The sequence below is a fragment of the Hippoglossus hippoglossus genome, chromosome 4, assembly GCF_009819705.1.
Source record: "Hippoglossus hippoglossus isolate fHipHip1 chromosome 4, fHipHip1.pri, whole genome shotgun sequence".
NCBI lineage: Eukaryota > Metazoa > Chordata > Actinopteri > Pleuronectiformes > Pleuronectidae > Hippoglossus > Hippoglossus hippoglossus.
In genome coordinates this window covers 6,116,354-6,133,183 of record NC_047154.1, presented here as the reverse complement: position 1 = coordinate 6,133,183, position 16,830 = coordinate 6,116,354, and the positions used below count along the sequence as shown (strand labels likewise).

Below are 16,830 nucleotides of genomic sequence, written 5' to 3'. Positions count from 1 at the left end.
ACTGGTGTTCTCCCAGCTGCCTAACACATGTCTAAAATGTATGACTGTAATTACCCCCCACTCCTCATTTCCACTTTGATTGCATACTTGCATCGTGTGAGTTGAATAGATTGGTCAGGACGTGAATTATTTTTCCTGGAGAATAAAGGAACAGTTTGATAAGTGGCACATTGGGGTAATTAAGTCGCCCATTAAGTTTCAACCTCGAGCACATTTTATCACTGATTTCCATTCTCTGTCTTCGAAACACTCATTCAAACAAGACACCTTAACATTTGGATTTATTTATTTGTAAAGAATTGCAAGATTAGTTGATATCATGTCCACGTTTGAATTCCTTTAGATGTGTAGGTAAAATGAAATTGCTCGTATTGGCTGATGTGATATTTTTTACATTTTGATATATTTGATCAAATACGTCAAACATACTTTGAGCTCAATGCTCTTAAAAACAGTCATTCATCTACAGAGTGCAGGCGGGCTTTGTACATCAGTGTTTCTTGATCTTTCTTAAGTTCTGGTTTTCTTCAGTTGAAGATTGTGAGTGAAAGTGTTAGTCATACGGCGAGAAGCTAACTCGCAACCCTAAGGTCACTCCTCAGATGTCTTGCGCCCAGCTGTGTATGGAGGCTTATTGAAGCAAAAACTATACCATGCCAGCAAAATACAAACCCGAGCAGTAACTAGATGAGTCAGGATTTGAGAGCACACGGGAACAAGGGATGGATTTACAAGTGCAAAACATGCTAAGCTCCGACTGTGAGAGACGAGTGTCAAAGAATTGTTCGCACATTTTAAGGCTGATATGATACAATTGTCTATGGAAAATATCTAGAAAAAGGGGAGTGTTTGAGAGTTAGCTGTGATTTGGAATTTGCAACTGACAGCAGTGGCCGGCAACTGGCAGCTGTTTAGCAATTTGCATAAAATTTGAATGCGCAGCTCTCATTTTTTTGCCTAAGTGCTGCATGGGGGGGAAATACAGAGGATTTATTTTGAAAATGTGTGACCTTTGGTCTGAAGATTGTGTCTATTGGTTAACCTTCAGTTTCATTTTATTCAAAACACAAACTGTAAAATCTTCATTGCAGATAAACCAGGTAGGATGAACACAATGTTTTCTAACATCACTCTGCACCATAGACTATTTATATAAAGCTCTGCACACAACGTCCAGTACACAAACAATAAAAAGTGACAGTATATTGTAGAACTGATTGAGGAGGACTCACTAATGACAAATGATCATTTTGAAGTAGCTCCGGAGCATCAACACAGGACAAGAGAACAGAACATTCCAAAAAGGGAGTTCCAGGCACTGCACTAGTTTAAGACAAACAGAGAAAAAACAGATGTATTGATGTCTCTTAGAAACCAGCGTGTGTGACATTTCACTTCTTGGTCCAATCCGGTGGAGTTTGTTCTGCTCTCAGCTGGAGTTTCCATGTGAGGAGTGGAAATTGGACAAAAAGCCAAGGAACCCCTACTGCTCGCTCACATCTTAAGTCAAAGTTTGTCTTGGAGGCTCAAAACTTTGATTCAATACTTCTCTCAGAACTTGTTCTGTTACTTACAAGTCTGGCTCTGCGAGCTTTAAAATGTGGACCACCAAACCGGTTTCCACGTTTTGTTTTGTTTTTGCTCGCTCATTAATTCAGTCATTAATGAACTTCCGTAGATGGGAATTATGGATGAGGTTGGGGAGGAAGGGAGGCTTTCCTCTCTCACAGCTGCAGTCAATCACACACTACTTTAGGTTTGAGGAGACACTCAGCTCTCTGATGTCGTGCATCGTCATGCAACCCTGCCTGTAATTCATCTTACAGATGTGGATATCTTACAGATAATAATACATTTATGTATGTTCAATGCACACTGCACTCACACATTAGCCTAAAACACTCTTATAATATTAGTAAAATAAGTTAACATAAGCACCATTTTCAAATGCTATAAAACCACACCCATATGCTGAATTACACTGCCTGTGTTTTACCAGTGGCGTTTCTACAGGGTAGGCAAAGCAGGCAATTGCCTGGGGCCCTGAGATGAGAAGTGGCCGGACTACATTAGTCCACAGCAACAACAAATTTCAGAGAACCCAATTGTATTCTGATCGACTATGTAGGATTGTAGAAGATATGTAGGAGAACTACCTACAAGAAACACCCTAACAACATCCCATGCCAATGACATTATTCCAAAAGCTTTGTAATTTTAGAGGGTTAGTTACAGACTAGAACATCTACATGTGTTTGCATGATGTGTTTGGGATGGTGGTGGAGGTTCGCCCTCAAATTTGACTGAACTACTTTACTATTATTTGAGGTTGGAATGATGTGGTTTGATCACGGTTGGGCACGGAAATGTGGTGCCAAGCAGGCACCAGTTTCTGCACGACCGAATCACAATTCAGATTATGGGGCCTCATTTCGTCGGTATTGTTAAAAAAAACGAAACGATACCCAACCTTAGGTTTGTTTGGGTTTTGGTTTGGTTTGATGTGGATCCCCCGAGGTCCCTTTCGCATTGTCCCTTGCTTTCTGCATCCAGGATTCAGGACTGATCAGCATAGAGGGCGAACAGCTCTATACCTTTTGCACTAATATCCTTTTGGACTGTCATAGTCACTTGAATGATTAGTAGTATGCTTAATTTACTACCACACTGCTCATACAGAAATGAACAAGCAAGATCAGCAGACTTTCACGTGTTGATTAATTTACTGACGTGTCGAAGAAACTTCAGAAGTATTCTGACAGCAGACACAAATCACCTTTTAACTCCTTACTGGTTATTGCCACAGCTAAATATGTTCCCTGTAGCAATACATTACGAGCATCCGCCCCCAGATATGTAGAGTTTTTGGACGACTCAAGTCCCTTTTTTCTGTGTCTCTTTTTGAACGACAAAAACAAGCACGGGTAAGTGATTCTCTTACATCCTTGGAATGATTCATAATGTGTGCCAGCAGTATGCTGTTAGACATTTACATTTACTCATTTTATAGAGGCAATTATCTAAAGCTATATTATAGATATTGAAAGAGGCACAACATCTCTTCAGTAAGACAAAGGCTAGGAGATCAAGTGCACCCTAGTGTCAGTTAGGTATGTGAGAGGTGTTAGGAGATGAGGCGCTCTCACAAAAGACGAGGTTCTTGACAGAGGACAGAGAGGGACGCCCCTGCTCTGTTATTATTTTTTAGCTCGTTGCACCATCAGGGAATCACAAACTGTTAGAATAGCCTACATTTTATTATCAGCACAGAGAAAACATCAGCTGTTTATTAGAGGGAACAATATGCATGCCCAAACAATTTGAAAAATATGCAACTGCCTGTCCTGTTCACTAATTTAGTATCTGCTGCAGAGCTGCCGTCACGTCTCTCCAAAACACTCCTACACGTTCGCCTTTCTTTTCTCATGCCATTTTTGTTTGTTTCATGTTTTCCTCAGACAAAGTCACGATCTGTCTCAGCCCTCGCTCTCGTCTTTCCTTTTCTCTGTAATATTCCTCTTTCAAATCCTCTCTGCTCCTGCGACTCCATCCTTTTGAGGAGATGTGATAGATATCTACATGGTTTCCTGAGTATGCATCCCTGTGTGTGGCTCTGTACACAGCCTCTCTGGCGATTAACGTGGCCTCATCCAGTGTCAATTCCCATTTAACTCCTTGGTCCAGAACTGAGTAGGCGTAAGGGGATCCCGAGCCCACAGAGAAGAGATTTCCCTGCAGGCGAGTGCCGTCACTGCACACATAAAACATACGGGGTCCAGAGCCATTCATTTTCTTTTTAGCTAAGTGCTGTTGACCACCAACAGATGAAAAAGAGCTCTGAGTCTTTATAAGACTGGGGTCTACCGATTTTTCTATTTTCTTTGTTGTTTCTGTGCAACCACCAGGATCAGTCTTTGTGCCTCCAGTGTCATCATGGTGTCCATGTACCTCTCCTCCATCCCACCCACACATAATGGCAGCAACACACAGCTCAGTTCCCTTAAATGGGTGAAGCATGTGTGACAGCAGTTTGGCAGCTCCGCTCGTGGACAACCGTCGGCCGTGGCGGAGTTGGTAAAGCCGCAGTTCTCGAGACAGAATCCGTTTCCAAAGGGCGCAGTCGGCCGAAGTTCCCGAGGTGGTGCTCACCATGTGGCTGTGAATGGGCAGGATCTTCTGGGAGGCTGGGCCCTCCACGTACCCAGCGCAACTGGAGCGAGTGTCTGCTGCAGCCAACACGCCGCCCTGAAAAATGAAAGCTAGGGTGGTGGTTCCATGAGAAATAGGAAAAGGCAAAGGAACAGGCTGAGCGGCCGAAAGAAGATGATTTACTGGCAGGGAGAGGGATGGCAGGATGCAGTCCTGAGATAAGGGAGTGCTGGAGCTCTGGATGGTGCTGATTTGCCCAAACTGTATTGGACTTTTATCTAGGTACTCTGCAACTGGTATGTAAAAATTAAACAGACTTGTGCTATTGCTGAAGGGCAAACCTCTCATATAGTTGAATCCAGTCTTCTTTCCAAAAGGCAGCGAAGAACATTGAGCGGTTCCTCTATCCAGAAAGCTGTCCTGGAAATCACATATATCCTGTAAAGCCATTGAAAATAATGACTTTATTCCCTCGAAAAAAGTCTTTGGAATCAAGTTAAATCTGAAATATTCATATTAGCTGTCTGACAAAGGTTTTTAATAACATCTGGAGTTGAAGCTAATGTCTGTTTTGGCAGCAGTCACCCTTTATATAGACAACAAGACCGCTCTCACCTATATATGGTCATCTGAAACAGCCCATCAGCAACAGTTACCAATGCCTCATTCAGCAGACTTTGAAGCGTAAACTGTCAGTAGCCCACGGGTAATTAATTTTTGGCTGTTATATCAGGTTGTTTTTCAGATCAGCTTTCTTCAAAGTCTTGCGTGGGCGTAGGCAAAAAAAAAGGACGTGGGGTGATGGCAAAGCCTTGGGTCGAGCACATCAAATTAAGTTAGACTCTGAGCTTTGATGCATCACTCCCCAAAGTTCCCTAATAGAAAATGAAATCAGATAAATCAAACAGCAGAGGTACGTTTGCTCCAGCCTTTTAGGTGCTGTGATGTAGGTAGCCCTTTCAATGCAACTCATGCACGCAGATGAACCTGCAACACCAGAATATCCTGTAATCCTACATCATACAGGGTGTATGCCGCGTGCTCTGCCAGTCTGTAAACTAGGCGACTGAGTGTCGAGCACTGACAGAACCAAGTTTATTTCACACAGAACTTTTTCTGTATTAATCAAATTAACTCAGGGGATTCCATATTTATTCTCATATTTTAAGCCAAAAGACTCAAAATGAATGTGTTGCATGCCTTCATGTTTGGATATGTCTTCACTGCTGCTATTACAATGGTAAGAGACTTATTACATTACATATTATACTTTACTATATCACTTGTTGATTATGACTCTTGGTCATTTATATGTATATGAGGTTATGTCTCCTTGTAAGCAAATACATTTATATTTTTGTAACAAAAATAATATATATATATATATATATGTGACAATATGAAAACAATGCAATGTAAAGGATGTGGAAATATCTTGTTCATAGTGATGAACATACAGAGAATTAACATATAAATTAACAGCTCCCCTCAGCTTCACTGAGCTCTAAAGCAAGTTTCAGATCATAAAGCTGCCCGGACGTTGGCAGCCTTATTGTTTTGATTCACACCTCTAGCTCTCATAGTGGCATTTAGTCCAACAACAGGCAGCTATTTGCATATAACTCTATAAACACTCTGTACTCTGAGTAAAATCAGTTGACAAACATATAGTGGAGCAAAAGATCAAGGTATTTTAATTAAACAGAGCTGAAAGACAGTAAAACCTGGATTGAAATTTGTAATGATGTCAGAAACATGACTCAAAATAAATGCCCTCTCATAATGGCCGCTGTTTGCTAAAATGTTATTGCTCCATCCTATACAGTTCTTATACTTTTTTGGATTCAAATGTTGGTTGGAGCCCAGTTTTCAACCACCTAATTGTAATGTGCTATATTATGGCAGCCTTTAGGAGGATGTGTGACAAATATACTTTAGTCCCGCCTCTGGAGGAACACCTACTATTTTTGAATCTTTGGGGATATCTTAATGAAATACTTCTTTAAGACCATTGAATACATGCTTGACCAAAAAGTTCATGCAAAGCGAGTGAGGGTCGTATTAAAAATACACTCTGTCAAACATATCCATGTTTCCTGTCTGACTGACCCAATTTTATTTATGTATCTTCTACTTCACCCAGGGAGAGTGTGTGTTACAAGCCATTTCATCGGAGAGCGGTGAGAGCCTGCCTGGCAATTTCATAGGGTTTAAGTCAGCCCCTGACAAAGTGGTAGATGGCTCAGTCGTCCGTGTGCGGTATCAATGCCTCAGGCCATGTCAGCTGGCAGTGGAGGTGGTGGTCTCCACATTAAGGAAGACAGATTTAGTGGTCTTCAGAAGGAAATGGATCAGCGGCCGACTCGGAGTCTACAGGATCCACCAGGTGCAGCTCAGGCTGCCTCCATCCATTTTGTATCAGAACGACTTTTTCAACAGGAATGTTTTGGAGGTTGATAATGCGACTGTTCGTGCTTGGCTAGTTCATCTGAAAGATGGCAACGAACCCAGGAGACACCGTGACTCAATGTTAAGTATTAATAAAGTGCTGGAGATAACGCCACTCTCAGAGCGTCCAGCTAAGCCTCCCACAGAGTCTTTGTCATGGTTTGCTCGGCTGATGTGGCAAATGACCAGAGACAGGACCAGTCCGTGTCCACATGAGTCAGGTCAGAACCTTAATCACATGACTTTCTTGTTTTTTCCATGTCACATCTTTAATATTACATCTTTTAAAAGTAAAATACTTGTATTCAATCTTTTGCTGTTCTGCTGGTTCATAGACATCATTGAGGTGCTGAAGTTCCCCCTGGCAAGTACTGGAGAGATCTTTGGAATGGTCCGCAGGTTCCAGCCTTTCATGGACGACGCCCTGGAGAGAGGCCGTCTTCATGCGGTGACACAGCCCAGGTTGAACCTCAAGCTTCCCACACTGATTTAGTTTCTCCCAGTTGAAGATTGTATGAATGCATGAAAAACTGGAAAATAGCAGACGATTTAGATGTTAAATGTTAGGATATACTCAGTCAGTGGTTTGTGTTATTATCAGCAGATTGACAGGCAGGGTCAGTGATTGTTTCCTTTCCGTGCTGGCAGCTGTTAGAACACACTCCACTTTTGGTTTGACTTCACTTTCACTGTCAAGTTAAATGACTTTATAAGCATCATGACGCCTCTTCACCAGAGCATATAAGCTTTTTATTTACGGTCCACGGCAAAGAGCAAGGTCAGTCATTTTTGGACAGCGCAGCATTTTAGATTCAACCTTTTCACTTCAGCGACCAAAGAAAGGATTTGTCATATTTTCCCGCTTGGTTTTCAGCGTCACCATATCTGTGTGGATCTACCTACTGAGACGGTGTCACAAGAGCCTCTGTGGGATCATCCATCATCTCGATAGGAGAAATGAATACGACTCTGTTCTGATGCTGCTCACAGACACAGGTGGGTCACGGCAGCTTGTGTGTACACCTGATACCAGTCCAGGGGATTAGACGCAGGTATCACGGGATGATTGTAAGCGATGATGTGTGTTTTGTGAGGCTGCGGAACAGACTGTGTTATGTATTATTAAAGAGCTCTGGATGTCATGTGGTGAAATGACTGTCATGTCTCCTGTGTAGGGGACATCATAATTCAGGCCCGTTTGACAACAGGAGAACAAGAAGCTTTCAAAGTCTTTGTAACGTTGCCCCTGCGGAAATGGATTAGATTAGACTGCTCCATACAGGACTCAAAGGTACGGGACCTCATTGTGTGCCCCGGGGTGGTGGGTTAAAGCACAGAAATTAAAATGGCTCGGGGCAACATGTTATAGTCACCCATTCTCTTCTGAGACTCATTTGGTGCCAAGGCTTTGCAGTGTTTGATTCCTTTTTGGAACAGCTGTAAGATCCTGAAAGATGGTTCCTTTCCAGCTGGGAAACTCCAGGCGTTTTCAGTGTCTGCTGCAAATTTGAAGTCTTTCACAGCTGAGTAGGTTTTTTTTTCTTCTTCGCACATTGCTGAGAACTCATGCTTTATTATGTCTGGCTTCCAGGTGCAGCTGTATATAACGTGGGATGATGAAACCCAAATACATGTTTATGAGTAAGAAGTTTTATGGATTCCTATTTAAATTCTTGATGTCCTTTTTTCCGTGAAATAAGCAAAACACAACCTTGCAAAGCAGCCATTAGGTCTGTTGCTGCAATAGAACAGGGATGACTAACACCTGCACAGTGATCATGACAGTTTGGTTTGAGCGGTTTTAACTATCTTACAGTTTTCCTGACAGTATCTATTATGATGACACTGATGGATACTTTGCGATTGGAGGAAGCAAATTCCTGCCAGGCATCAACGGATATTTTGGGCCGATCAAATACTACCGTTTTGGAACTGAAGAGGTAAAGTGCCCGCTCTCTTATCACAAGTCAGGTATCATTGTTTTCTTGTTTTATTGATTGTAACCCCGGTGTGAAATGCAATGTTATTCATATCGCAGATACAAAACCAACTTCACCTCAAGACATTGCAGGAGCTGGATAAGACTCATCGCGAGTGTCAGGGAATCAAAGCATTCACAAAAGCTTTTCTAAAAGAAGTAACAGAGAGTCACATCTTGTCAACAAACAGCAAAGGTGAAGTATTATTTTGACAAGTCCTTTAAATCACTGTAACAACTGTTCTACAGAGAGCGACCTTTCACTGATCTAATATCAAGCATGTCAAAACCACTACTGTGCACCTATTGCATATGGGAAGACCAGTGTTGACAGATTTCTCTCTGGTTTTTATTTCAGCTGTCTGCACCCCTCACTTCATAAGACTCTGGGGTCAGTCTGGTGAAAAAACCTGCTCACAAACATGGACCTGGGAAACACCACTTAAATATAGCTCGCTTTTCCATCTCTTGCAAACAAAAGAGGAGCAAGTCAGAACAGGTGTTTTGAATTGGCTGCACTCTGTATCATCATATATAAAGGATGTATGATAAAACTCACCCAACTGTTATTTTCTGTAGGATCTTTGGACATGAAGGGCCTCAGGACGACTTTGTTTAAAGAGGCCGTCGCTGCAATGTTCACTGCGGATCAGACGCAGATCACAATCACATCTGAACACATGTCTTTGCTGCAAGCGTCCTCCTGCTTTGGAAATCACGAAGCGTCACTCTTGTTGGCCTCCATCCACCTCTCTGGCCTCGGACATTCAGTTGATCAAAACCAGGTAGTGAGAGCTTTCCATGTACTTTCATTGCCCATTTACAGCTAATGTCTCTGAATAAACATTGCTTCTGTCATGATGGCTGATGATATTGACTCCTGTGTGTTTCAGGGTCATGTCTATAGTTTGATTGGTGCATCAGGTGATGGCCGCCTCGCCCTGATGCATGCAGGGTACAAACACACACAAGGCATTGATGGCTTTCCGAAAGACTTGGACATGGCTTATAGCTATTACTCCAATGCTGGTGCACAGAGCTATTCTGACACGGTGTACATGCATGAAGATAAGGTGTGTTTAAATGACTGGAATCATTGAAGGATGTATTATTTTTAGCCATGCTAGTGGCATTGTCCTACCTAAAATGACAGAGACCATTTTGATAAAAAAATGATTTGATGTGTATTTTGACTGTTTAGTTTAGTCCATGTCCCATTCACGAACAGAGAGGAGGCGGGATTAATGACCTATACTGCAGCCAGCCACCAGGTGGTGATTGAGACACTCTGACTTCACTAGTCACCAGAACCAAGCCAGCTGTTTCCCTTTGTCTTGTCTTTACAATTAGTTAAGCTCAGCGGCTGCTGGCTGCAGTTTCAAATTGAACGTGCAGAAACTTCATAGTTGAGCTAATGTTTGCGGTATGTACAGTATAAGAAGGCAAACAAATGCATTCATACAATAATGCAAATACACATCGAGTACACGTGTGCAAGAATATAACAACAGTGATACATAAATGGTCTGGCTCCAAAATAAGATTTGATAGTGTCTTTGTTAATCCAGCCGGTTGGATCAGAGTTGTACTGGGAGAACAAGTTGGTCTTAAATCTTAATTGTAAATGTGAATGAGGTAGCCGTTCTGATGAAAAGATGAGAAAGGTCTAAGACTTCATGTTTATTCTTGGAATATTTATATTAGCTTCATCTAAAGAATAGAGGGTTGTGAGATTGACAGAAAGACTTTGAACCAGCAGTGCATAGAGAAGTCAGCTATGGCCAAGTTTATCAGTTGAACTTCTAGCTGTGACATTTGGATCGACCTGGCAACTCTGTGAGGACCAGGGCAGATGACAGTACAACAATGTATCTCCGATCTCAAGTGAAGCCCTGAAAAATCCATTTGATCAGCTTCTCACTATAAGCATTAGGATCCTACATGACCAACTAAGTGTTCTGTCAAAGTCTCTTCTGTTGATCTTAGCTCTTCAGACTGGTTTGCACTGGGTGAGACTCAGTTGGAACAATGCCCTCATACAAACAGGATTTGACTACATTTGAATGGTGTTATTTATGACACAAGCGTTGTCAGTCATGTGTTATTATACCACACCCTCACAGACAGTCCTGATGAATCAGTTTAGTTGAGTCATAAGCTGTAAATAGATTACACCTAACTCAAGCTAATGGTAACAGGAGCAATAACACTAATAGCGATGTTTTAGAAAAAAATAGAATGGCCTTCAGTAGAGCACATAACTGCGCTAAGGCCCCACAGTCCCCTTAAATACAATCAAGCTGTATAGATATCAGTTCCCTAAATATGAACAACAATCCCCTTAAATCATCCCAGAACATCCACTACCAGTTTCTGCCTCATGCAACCCAAGCAGATATGTTGGCAAACAAACAGAAAAAAAAGATTATACTATATATATATATATATATATATTTACTATATTTTTTACCTTAAGGATGCAGATACTTCTACAGAAAGAGCTTCAAACACTGCAACCATGAATAATTTATCAACTGAGAATTCTTCAAATCTGATCTAAACTCAAAATTAAAGAAGAGAGACAGAATATGTGACTGATCAAAGACATCAAATTTCATTTTTTTTCACTTGTGACCATGTTAGCAAAGGTGCTCAAGCTATTGGGACTATCAGCCTCACCCAATGCTGGAAAATTACAATAAAGACAAACAAGCACAAAGTCTGATGCATGTATTCCACAATAACAACACCAGTTTAGACATTCTATTAACCACTAAAAATATTTTTGATTACTTAATATATCCAGTCCAATTAAACAAGGTGATGCACTTTGACGAGGGTTTGCAGGTTGTGTGTGTTCATGGCCTGGTAGCCAGACCTATGTATATTTACTTCCTATCCAACAGCATTGTGAGGCTAGACAGTGGGACCCATTGACTATAGTCTTTGAAAAACATCTACAGATTTGTTTTCATGAGAGCTAATGATGTTGTCATTTTACAGCAGGGGGGCTTTACAGGGTTAATGAGTCTGTTTGTTTCTTCTAAAGCAATACATCCCTGAACACATCTATCTCAGCATCAAAGAGGATTTAAACAGCCTGACACATGAGACGAGTGACGACTATCAGTTTCTGAAATTCGAGGCAGAGAGGGGAGACGCAGAATGTCAGGTATGTGTTATATTTTTTGGGGGCTTTTGTAAAGATGAACCGTTCAAATAGGGGCCGTCTTAAGAAGATGCATAAAACCCTCATAAAGAGTTAAATCTGACTTTTATTTCTCCCCTGTGATCAGTCACGGAGGCAGTTTTAGGACTAACAAAAACTACTATCTTTAGAGACACCTGGGAACAATGCTATACTGGGGACAGAACGGAGTCTCAAAAGACGTAGTGAGAGCAGCGAAGTGGTTGCACAGAAGTGCTATGCAAATGAAGAATCCCTTGGCGATGTACGACTACTCCATCCTACTGATGAAGGTGCTATAACATTATAAAGACTCAACCTGTTTTATGATGGAACACTGGGTATTTTATGCTTGTTTTTTATTGTGTGTATATGTGTGTGTGTGGGTGTGTGTGTGTGTGTGTGCTTTGACAGTTATTGATTCACTGATTGATGTTGATTCCCTCAGGGCCAGGGAGTGAAAAAAAACCACACCCTAGCTTTTCAGCTGCTGAAGAAAGCTGCAGCGATGGTACGTGTGTGTAGTAATCAATCCGTGTGTTTACATCACAAGCCTTCAATATGAATACTGCTGTCTGCTTCCTTACTTCAGGGCTCAACTGACGCCTTGAATGGTTTGGGCTGGTACCATGGGATCATACTGGGCGACCACGAAAGCGCAGTGAAATACTATGAGCAAGCTGCGCTAAATGGGAGTGTTGATGGAATGTTCAACCTGGGAATTTATCATCTCAGTGGGAAAAACCCACGCAGGCCATGGAGGAATGAGGTTTGAGTCTGCCACTGTGTCAGAATGTTGTTTCAAGGCTGATATAGTATGATTGATGAGCTGATATATTTTCTATATGATTCACAGACAGCTGCTTTCCAGTACTTTGTGAACGCGTCTCGCTTTGGTCATGTTGCTGCATCGGTGGAGGCAGCTTGGTATCTTTCGACAGGAAGCCTGGGAGGGGTGTCTCAGGATGCAGAGAGGGCTGTGATGTAAGAGGCTTTCATTAGCTTGGTGTAGAAAGCTTTGTTATGGGCTGTTTCACTGTAGCCTGCAGCTCAATGGCATCTCATTTCAATGGCAGTGGCTAATTCAAGGTCAGAACCCAGTATTTGCATATCTAAAAATACAAGCCACTGTCACTGCATTATTGTCTTGCACAGAGGAATATGTACCAATGTTCCTCTGGTATCTTATGAATTTAAAGAGGCTCCTGTAGCAGCTGTAGGGTCTTTTTTTAGAATGACCTCAGGGAATCAGAGGCTATTTTTAGATCATATATTTTCCGTTTTTTGTGGCGTAAATTATATTCCATAATTCATCAGACATCCCTCACCCTCCCTGCAGAATGCTAAAACAGGTCTGTGAACGGAACGGACACCTTGGATTTATGATCAGAGAGGCTCTGCATGCCTACCTCCAGGGCTCCAGGTCGGGACATTAATTTCAATTACTTTTCACTTGTCTTCATTTAATCATGTTGCCTGGTCTTTACATTTGTCTCGGCTTCTTCAAACGAGTTTTATTGTGTTGCCAACAGGCAGGAAGCATTTGTGAAGTACGTCTTGGCAGCTGAAACAGGTCTGGGTTTGGCCCAGAGCAACGCTGCACACCTGTGTGAGGTATTAGCTGTTTCTCTGCTCTTAACCCTTTGGGTCCGCCTCCTCTTTCAACTGCATGTTGAGCACAATTCTGAAATCAATGTCATATAATCGGAGGTCTGAAGTACTTCTATTCCAGTCACATACCAATAGAAGAAAAACCAAGTCTGGAGGGACATTATTAGCGGTTGATAAAATAACCGTCATCATTGCTGTGCTCTCTCTCCCCCTGCAATCATTCTCCCAAACACAGGAACTGGATCTCAGTTATGATTGTCAGTGGAGATATCATAACTTCTCTATATTAAACCATGATTCCCATCCGTCTGGTGAGTTCGTCTCATTTCATTTGGCTTTAACCTCTCCTTCTCTCTGTCAATCTGTTCAATGAACAGCAAGTATTTATCTTCTTTTATAGCTCTGCTGAAAATGGGAGACTACTATTACTATTCCTCCGGCGCCCCAGAAGACTCATTATCCTTGGTTGGTCAGGCCCTATCGATGTACAGCAGAGCAGCTCTCGCGGGCAGCCCTCAGGTGACAGATTTACTGGGGCTGTAATCTCATCACCCTATGATAAACTTAATTAAAGTTCGACGGGCTCAGGCAAACGGCAATAAAAAACACAAACAGAATTATACAGTGTTATTATGTATCAGACCTTCTCAGTGAATTACTCATCAGCCTGCTGTTCTTGTTTTATTTTTTCATTGACTCACAGGGAATGTACAACTTGGGGATTTTGGCACAACAAGGGCACGTTCTTCCCCAGAGCGTCCGCGGCATGTTCAACGTGACACATTATGATGAGGACGACATTGTGGTGGAGAAGGTGTTAAGAAGGTGCTTTTTTTTTAAAAGAAAATTCCTAATAGGACACATATTTGGGTTATGAGCATGTGCAATAATCCAAGGCTGTTTATAGTTCCTAGAAGTGATGATAGTAGCATTTTAACAACAATATGTTGGTGTGATATTTGATAGTACCTGTCTGGGGAGTAGTGTAGGTGTAGTATTAGTGTTTTTCACAGGGGGATGGAGTTTTATGCTTCAGCAGTTGAACATTTCATGAAGTACCTTCTATTTGACTGTTAATTGATTAGTTTAGCTAGAAACAGTAAAAAGCCAACATGATGTTAAATTGTTTATTCTTTGTATAAAACAAGATGGTTTTTTTTACATTTAAAAAAAATCTTTTGGACAGAGCTATGCTAGCTGTTTTCCCATATTTCTAGTTTTTATGCTTAGCTGAGCTCACTGCCTGCTGGCTGTGTTTTGTCAGTTGGTGATGTGTAAGGGAATAAGGGGGCAAGCCAACCCCTTGAAACCAAGTTTACCGAAAAAACATCCCTGGTAATACCCTGACAATTTCGCCATCCACTCTCTGTCATCTCCCCGTCCCCTAGAAACAAAGGGCTGTGAGTGCAGGTAGAGAATCTATGTGAGCAAGTGAGCATCATGTATTAGTGCTGCAAAGTAAACCATGGGATCACACTCATTGCCCACACAAACACACACACACACACACACACACACACACACACACACACACACACACACACACACACACACACACACACACATACACACACACACACACACACACACACAAACACACACACCAGGGTGAAGACAATACCCTGCTGCGTGCAGGGTAATGAAGTATGAATGAGAACCTTTTAGTATTAACAAACAATTCTCGCTGTTTAAAATCGATTTATACACAGCAGTGGTCTAGAGTCATCTCATTACAACAACGTAATACGACAACTAACTTAAATTGAGTATCTAAGGCTCTGTTCTCTTTCGGTTTTGCCCACTGTACAATTCCCAGCAGAAAGTAAACTGGAAACAGGAGAGAACCCTGCCTTAATAAACACAACCCGCTGCACAGATGTTTAAGGTGTATCTGGTTACTTTAATACATAGTTAAATTGAATGGGTAGACAGAAAGATAAAATGGAATGCAGGAAAATGGAAACCTTTGGGAGGCATATACAAAATTTACAAATTGCAGAGGACTACTGTTTACTATGCAGACATGGAGTATGTAGGTAAACAATATTCACTCTTGGCAATAAAGTGCATATTTACTAAAATTTCACTTGGAAAAGCCAGTTCTAAAATTTGTTAAGTTTATTTTTTCTGAATACATCTATGCTGCACTTGCACTCATGGATATAATCCTTTCAGTGATGTTATGTCAGCAACAATATGAAGGGCTGACAACACTGTGATTGTATGTAACACAGTTTTTATTGCTTCTCCTAAGATGTGTGGAGAGTGAGCATGAAGACGCAGTAACACCCTGTTCTTTAGCTCTGCTCGGACTCCAGATGGGAAAAGCCTGGAGGAGAATGACTCAGAACGGTGCTCAGCTCCTCTTGGTAAGCACAAGGAAATCAACTTTTACTGTTTGTGGTAAAAGAGATGTTCAAAGCACAGTAAGCTGCACTCCTACAATATATATTATCCTCCTTTGATAATTTGATCTACCTTTTAATAATTGAAATGTGTATGTGTCTTACTCATCATGAATAAGACATTAAAGCCACTATAGACTGCTATTTTAAGAAAGAAAACGTTATAATTTTTTTTAAATCATTATTCTTATTTCTCTATAGGCATATGCATCTCTTCTTTCTGTCTGCGTCCTTCTTGTCTTCATACCACTTCAGAGCTGTCTCGGTAAGTGATGACCCATGTACAATTATTTACCACAAGATGGTGTCATTTTCCCACATATTGTTTTCCTGCCTCTTGCTCTGGCTTGCACAGCAAAAGAAAATCTATATAATCAGGGCTGACACAATAAGAGTCCTCACCTCTTCATCCTTTAAATCTGCAAATCAACACAGGACAAAGGGCTTCCGGTCGGCGTACAGTGGAACTGAGGGCGAGGACTTCACCAGTCAGCCAAGAAGGTGTCAACTTGAATAGGGAGCAAGATGGCATCATGGGAGGAACCTATAGAGTGGCAGGGAATCTATGGCTTACTGTGCTGAATGGCGAGCAGTGGCTCCGACAGACCAGCGATTTGGCCGTGACACTGTCGGGTGTGTGTCTGTGTGCTTTCTGGACCACATTCCTCTATCGTCTCCTATGACATACAATACCCAGCGGAGTGACCCAGTAGCCACAGTTAAAGCCCCAGACACAACAAATTGTAACAACATACATTAGCGGATGAGTTAGCGCAGCGGTCATGTGACACATTTGTGCTTTGGATGCATGTGAGTCATTTTAGGACGGGAAGGAGAGACGTGCTGGTCAGAATCTGTGTGCTACTCTTATCAGAGTTTTATAATGTTTTCCCAGTAACCATTTTTCCATTGCTTTGTTTGTGGGAAATAAATACTTATTGTGCATTTAAATTGTTTGATGCCGAATCTGAACTACAGCTTATATTACATTTCATTTAGCTGACGCTTTTATCCAAAGCGACTTACAATAAGTGCATTCAACCATGAGGGTA

At 41.6% G+C, this 16,830-nt stretch overlaps 2 protein-coding genes across 2 annotated transcripts; one reads left to right on the top strand and one right to left on the bottom strand.

Annotated features, from left to right (window-relative positions):
• Positions 1 to 3,423: 3,423 nt before the first annotated feature.
• On the bottom strand, positions 3,424 to 4,663 carry LOC117760529 (proteasome subunit beta type-11-like). The gene has a single exon (XM_034583637.1). The coding sequence runs from the start codon at positions 4,597 to 4,599 to the stop codon at positions 3,424 to 3,426; it is 1,176 nt and encodes a 391-aa protein (XP_034439528.1). The 5' UTR covers positions 4,600 to 4,663.
• A 505-nt stretch (positions 4,664 to 5,168) lies between these two features.
• LOC117760578 (protein sel-1 homolog 3) lies at positions 5,169 to 16,830 on the top strand. Its single transcript, XM_034583700.1, has 24 exons — positions 5,169 to 5,389; positions 6,293 to 6,818; positions 6,933 to 7,059; positions 7,472 to 7,593; positions 7,773 to 7,888; positions 8,189 to 8,238; positions 8,414 to 8,537; positions 8,636 to 8,771; positions 8,934 to 9,074; positions 9,155 to 9,360; positions 9,469 to 9,648; positions 11,625 to 11,747; positions 11,915 to 12,055; positions 12,211 to 12,273; positions 12,355 to 12,531; positions 12,619 to 12,746; positions 13,102 to 13,185; positions 13,295 to 13,376; positions 13,609 to 13,684; positions 13,774 to 13,892; positions 14,077 to 14,198; positions 15,628 to 15,742; positions 15,980 to 16,043; positions 16,214 to 16,830. Exons 1-24 carry the CDS (start codon positions 5,333 to 5,335, stop codon positions 16,459 to 16,461), a joined length of 3,327 nt encoding a protein of 1,108 aa, XP_034439591.1. The 5' UTR covers positions 5,169 to 5,332; the 3' UTR covers positions 16,462 to 16,830.

What these genes read in the sequence shown, in the direction of transcription:
- LOC117760529 (XM_034583637.1), bottom strand. Translation starts at nt 4,599, where the DNA reads ATGGCTTTACAGGATATATGTGATTTCCAGGACAGCTTTCTGGATAGA.
- LOC117760578 (XM_034583700.1), top strand. Translation starts at nt 5,333, where the DNA reads ATGAATGTGTTGCATGCCTTCATGTTTGGATATGTCTTCACTGCTGCT. An exon ending in GATGCTGCTCACAGACACAG is followed by an intron (nt 7,594 to 7,772) that starts GTGGGTCACGGC and finishes TCTCCTGTGTAG; the next exon opens with GGGACATCATAATTCAGGCC. An exon ending in GCTCCATACAGGACTCAAAG is followed by an intron (nt 7,889 to 8,188) that starts GTACGGGACCTC and finishes TCTGGCTTCCAG; the next exon opens with GTGCAGCTGTATATAACGTG.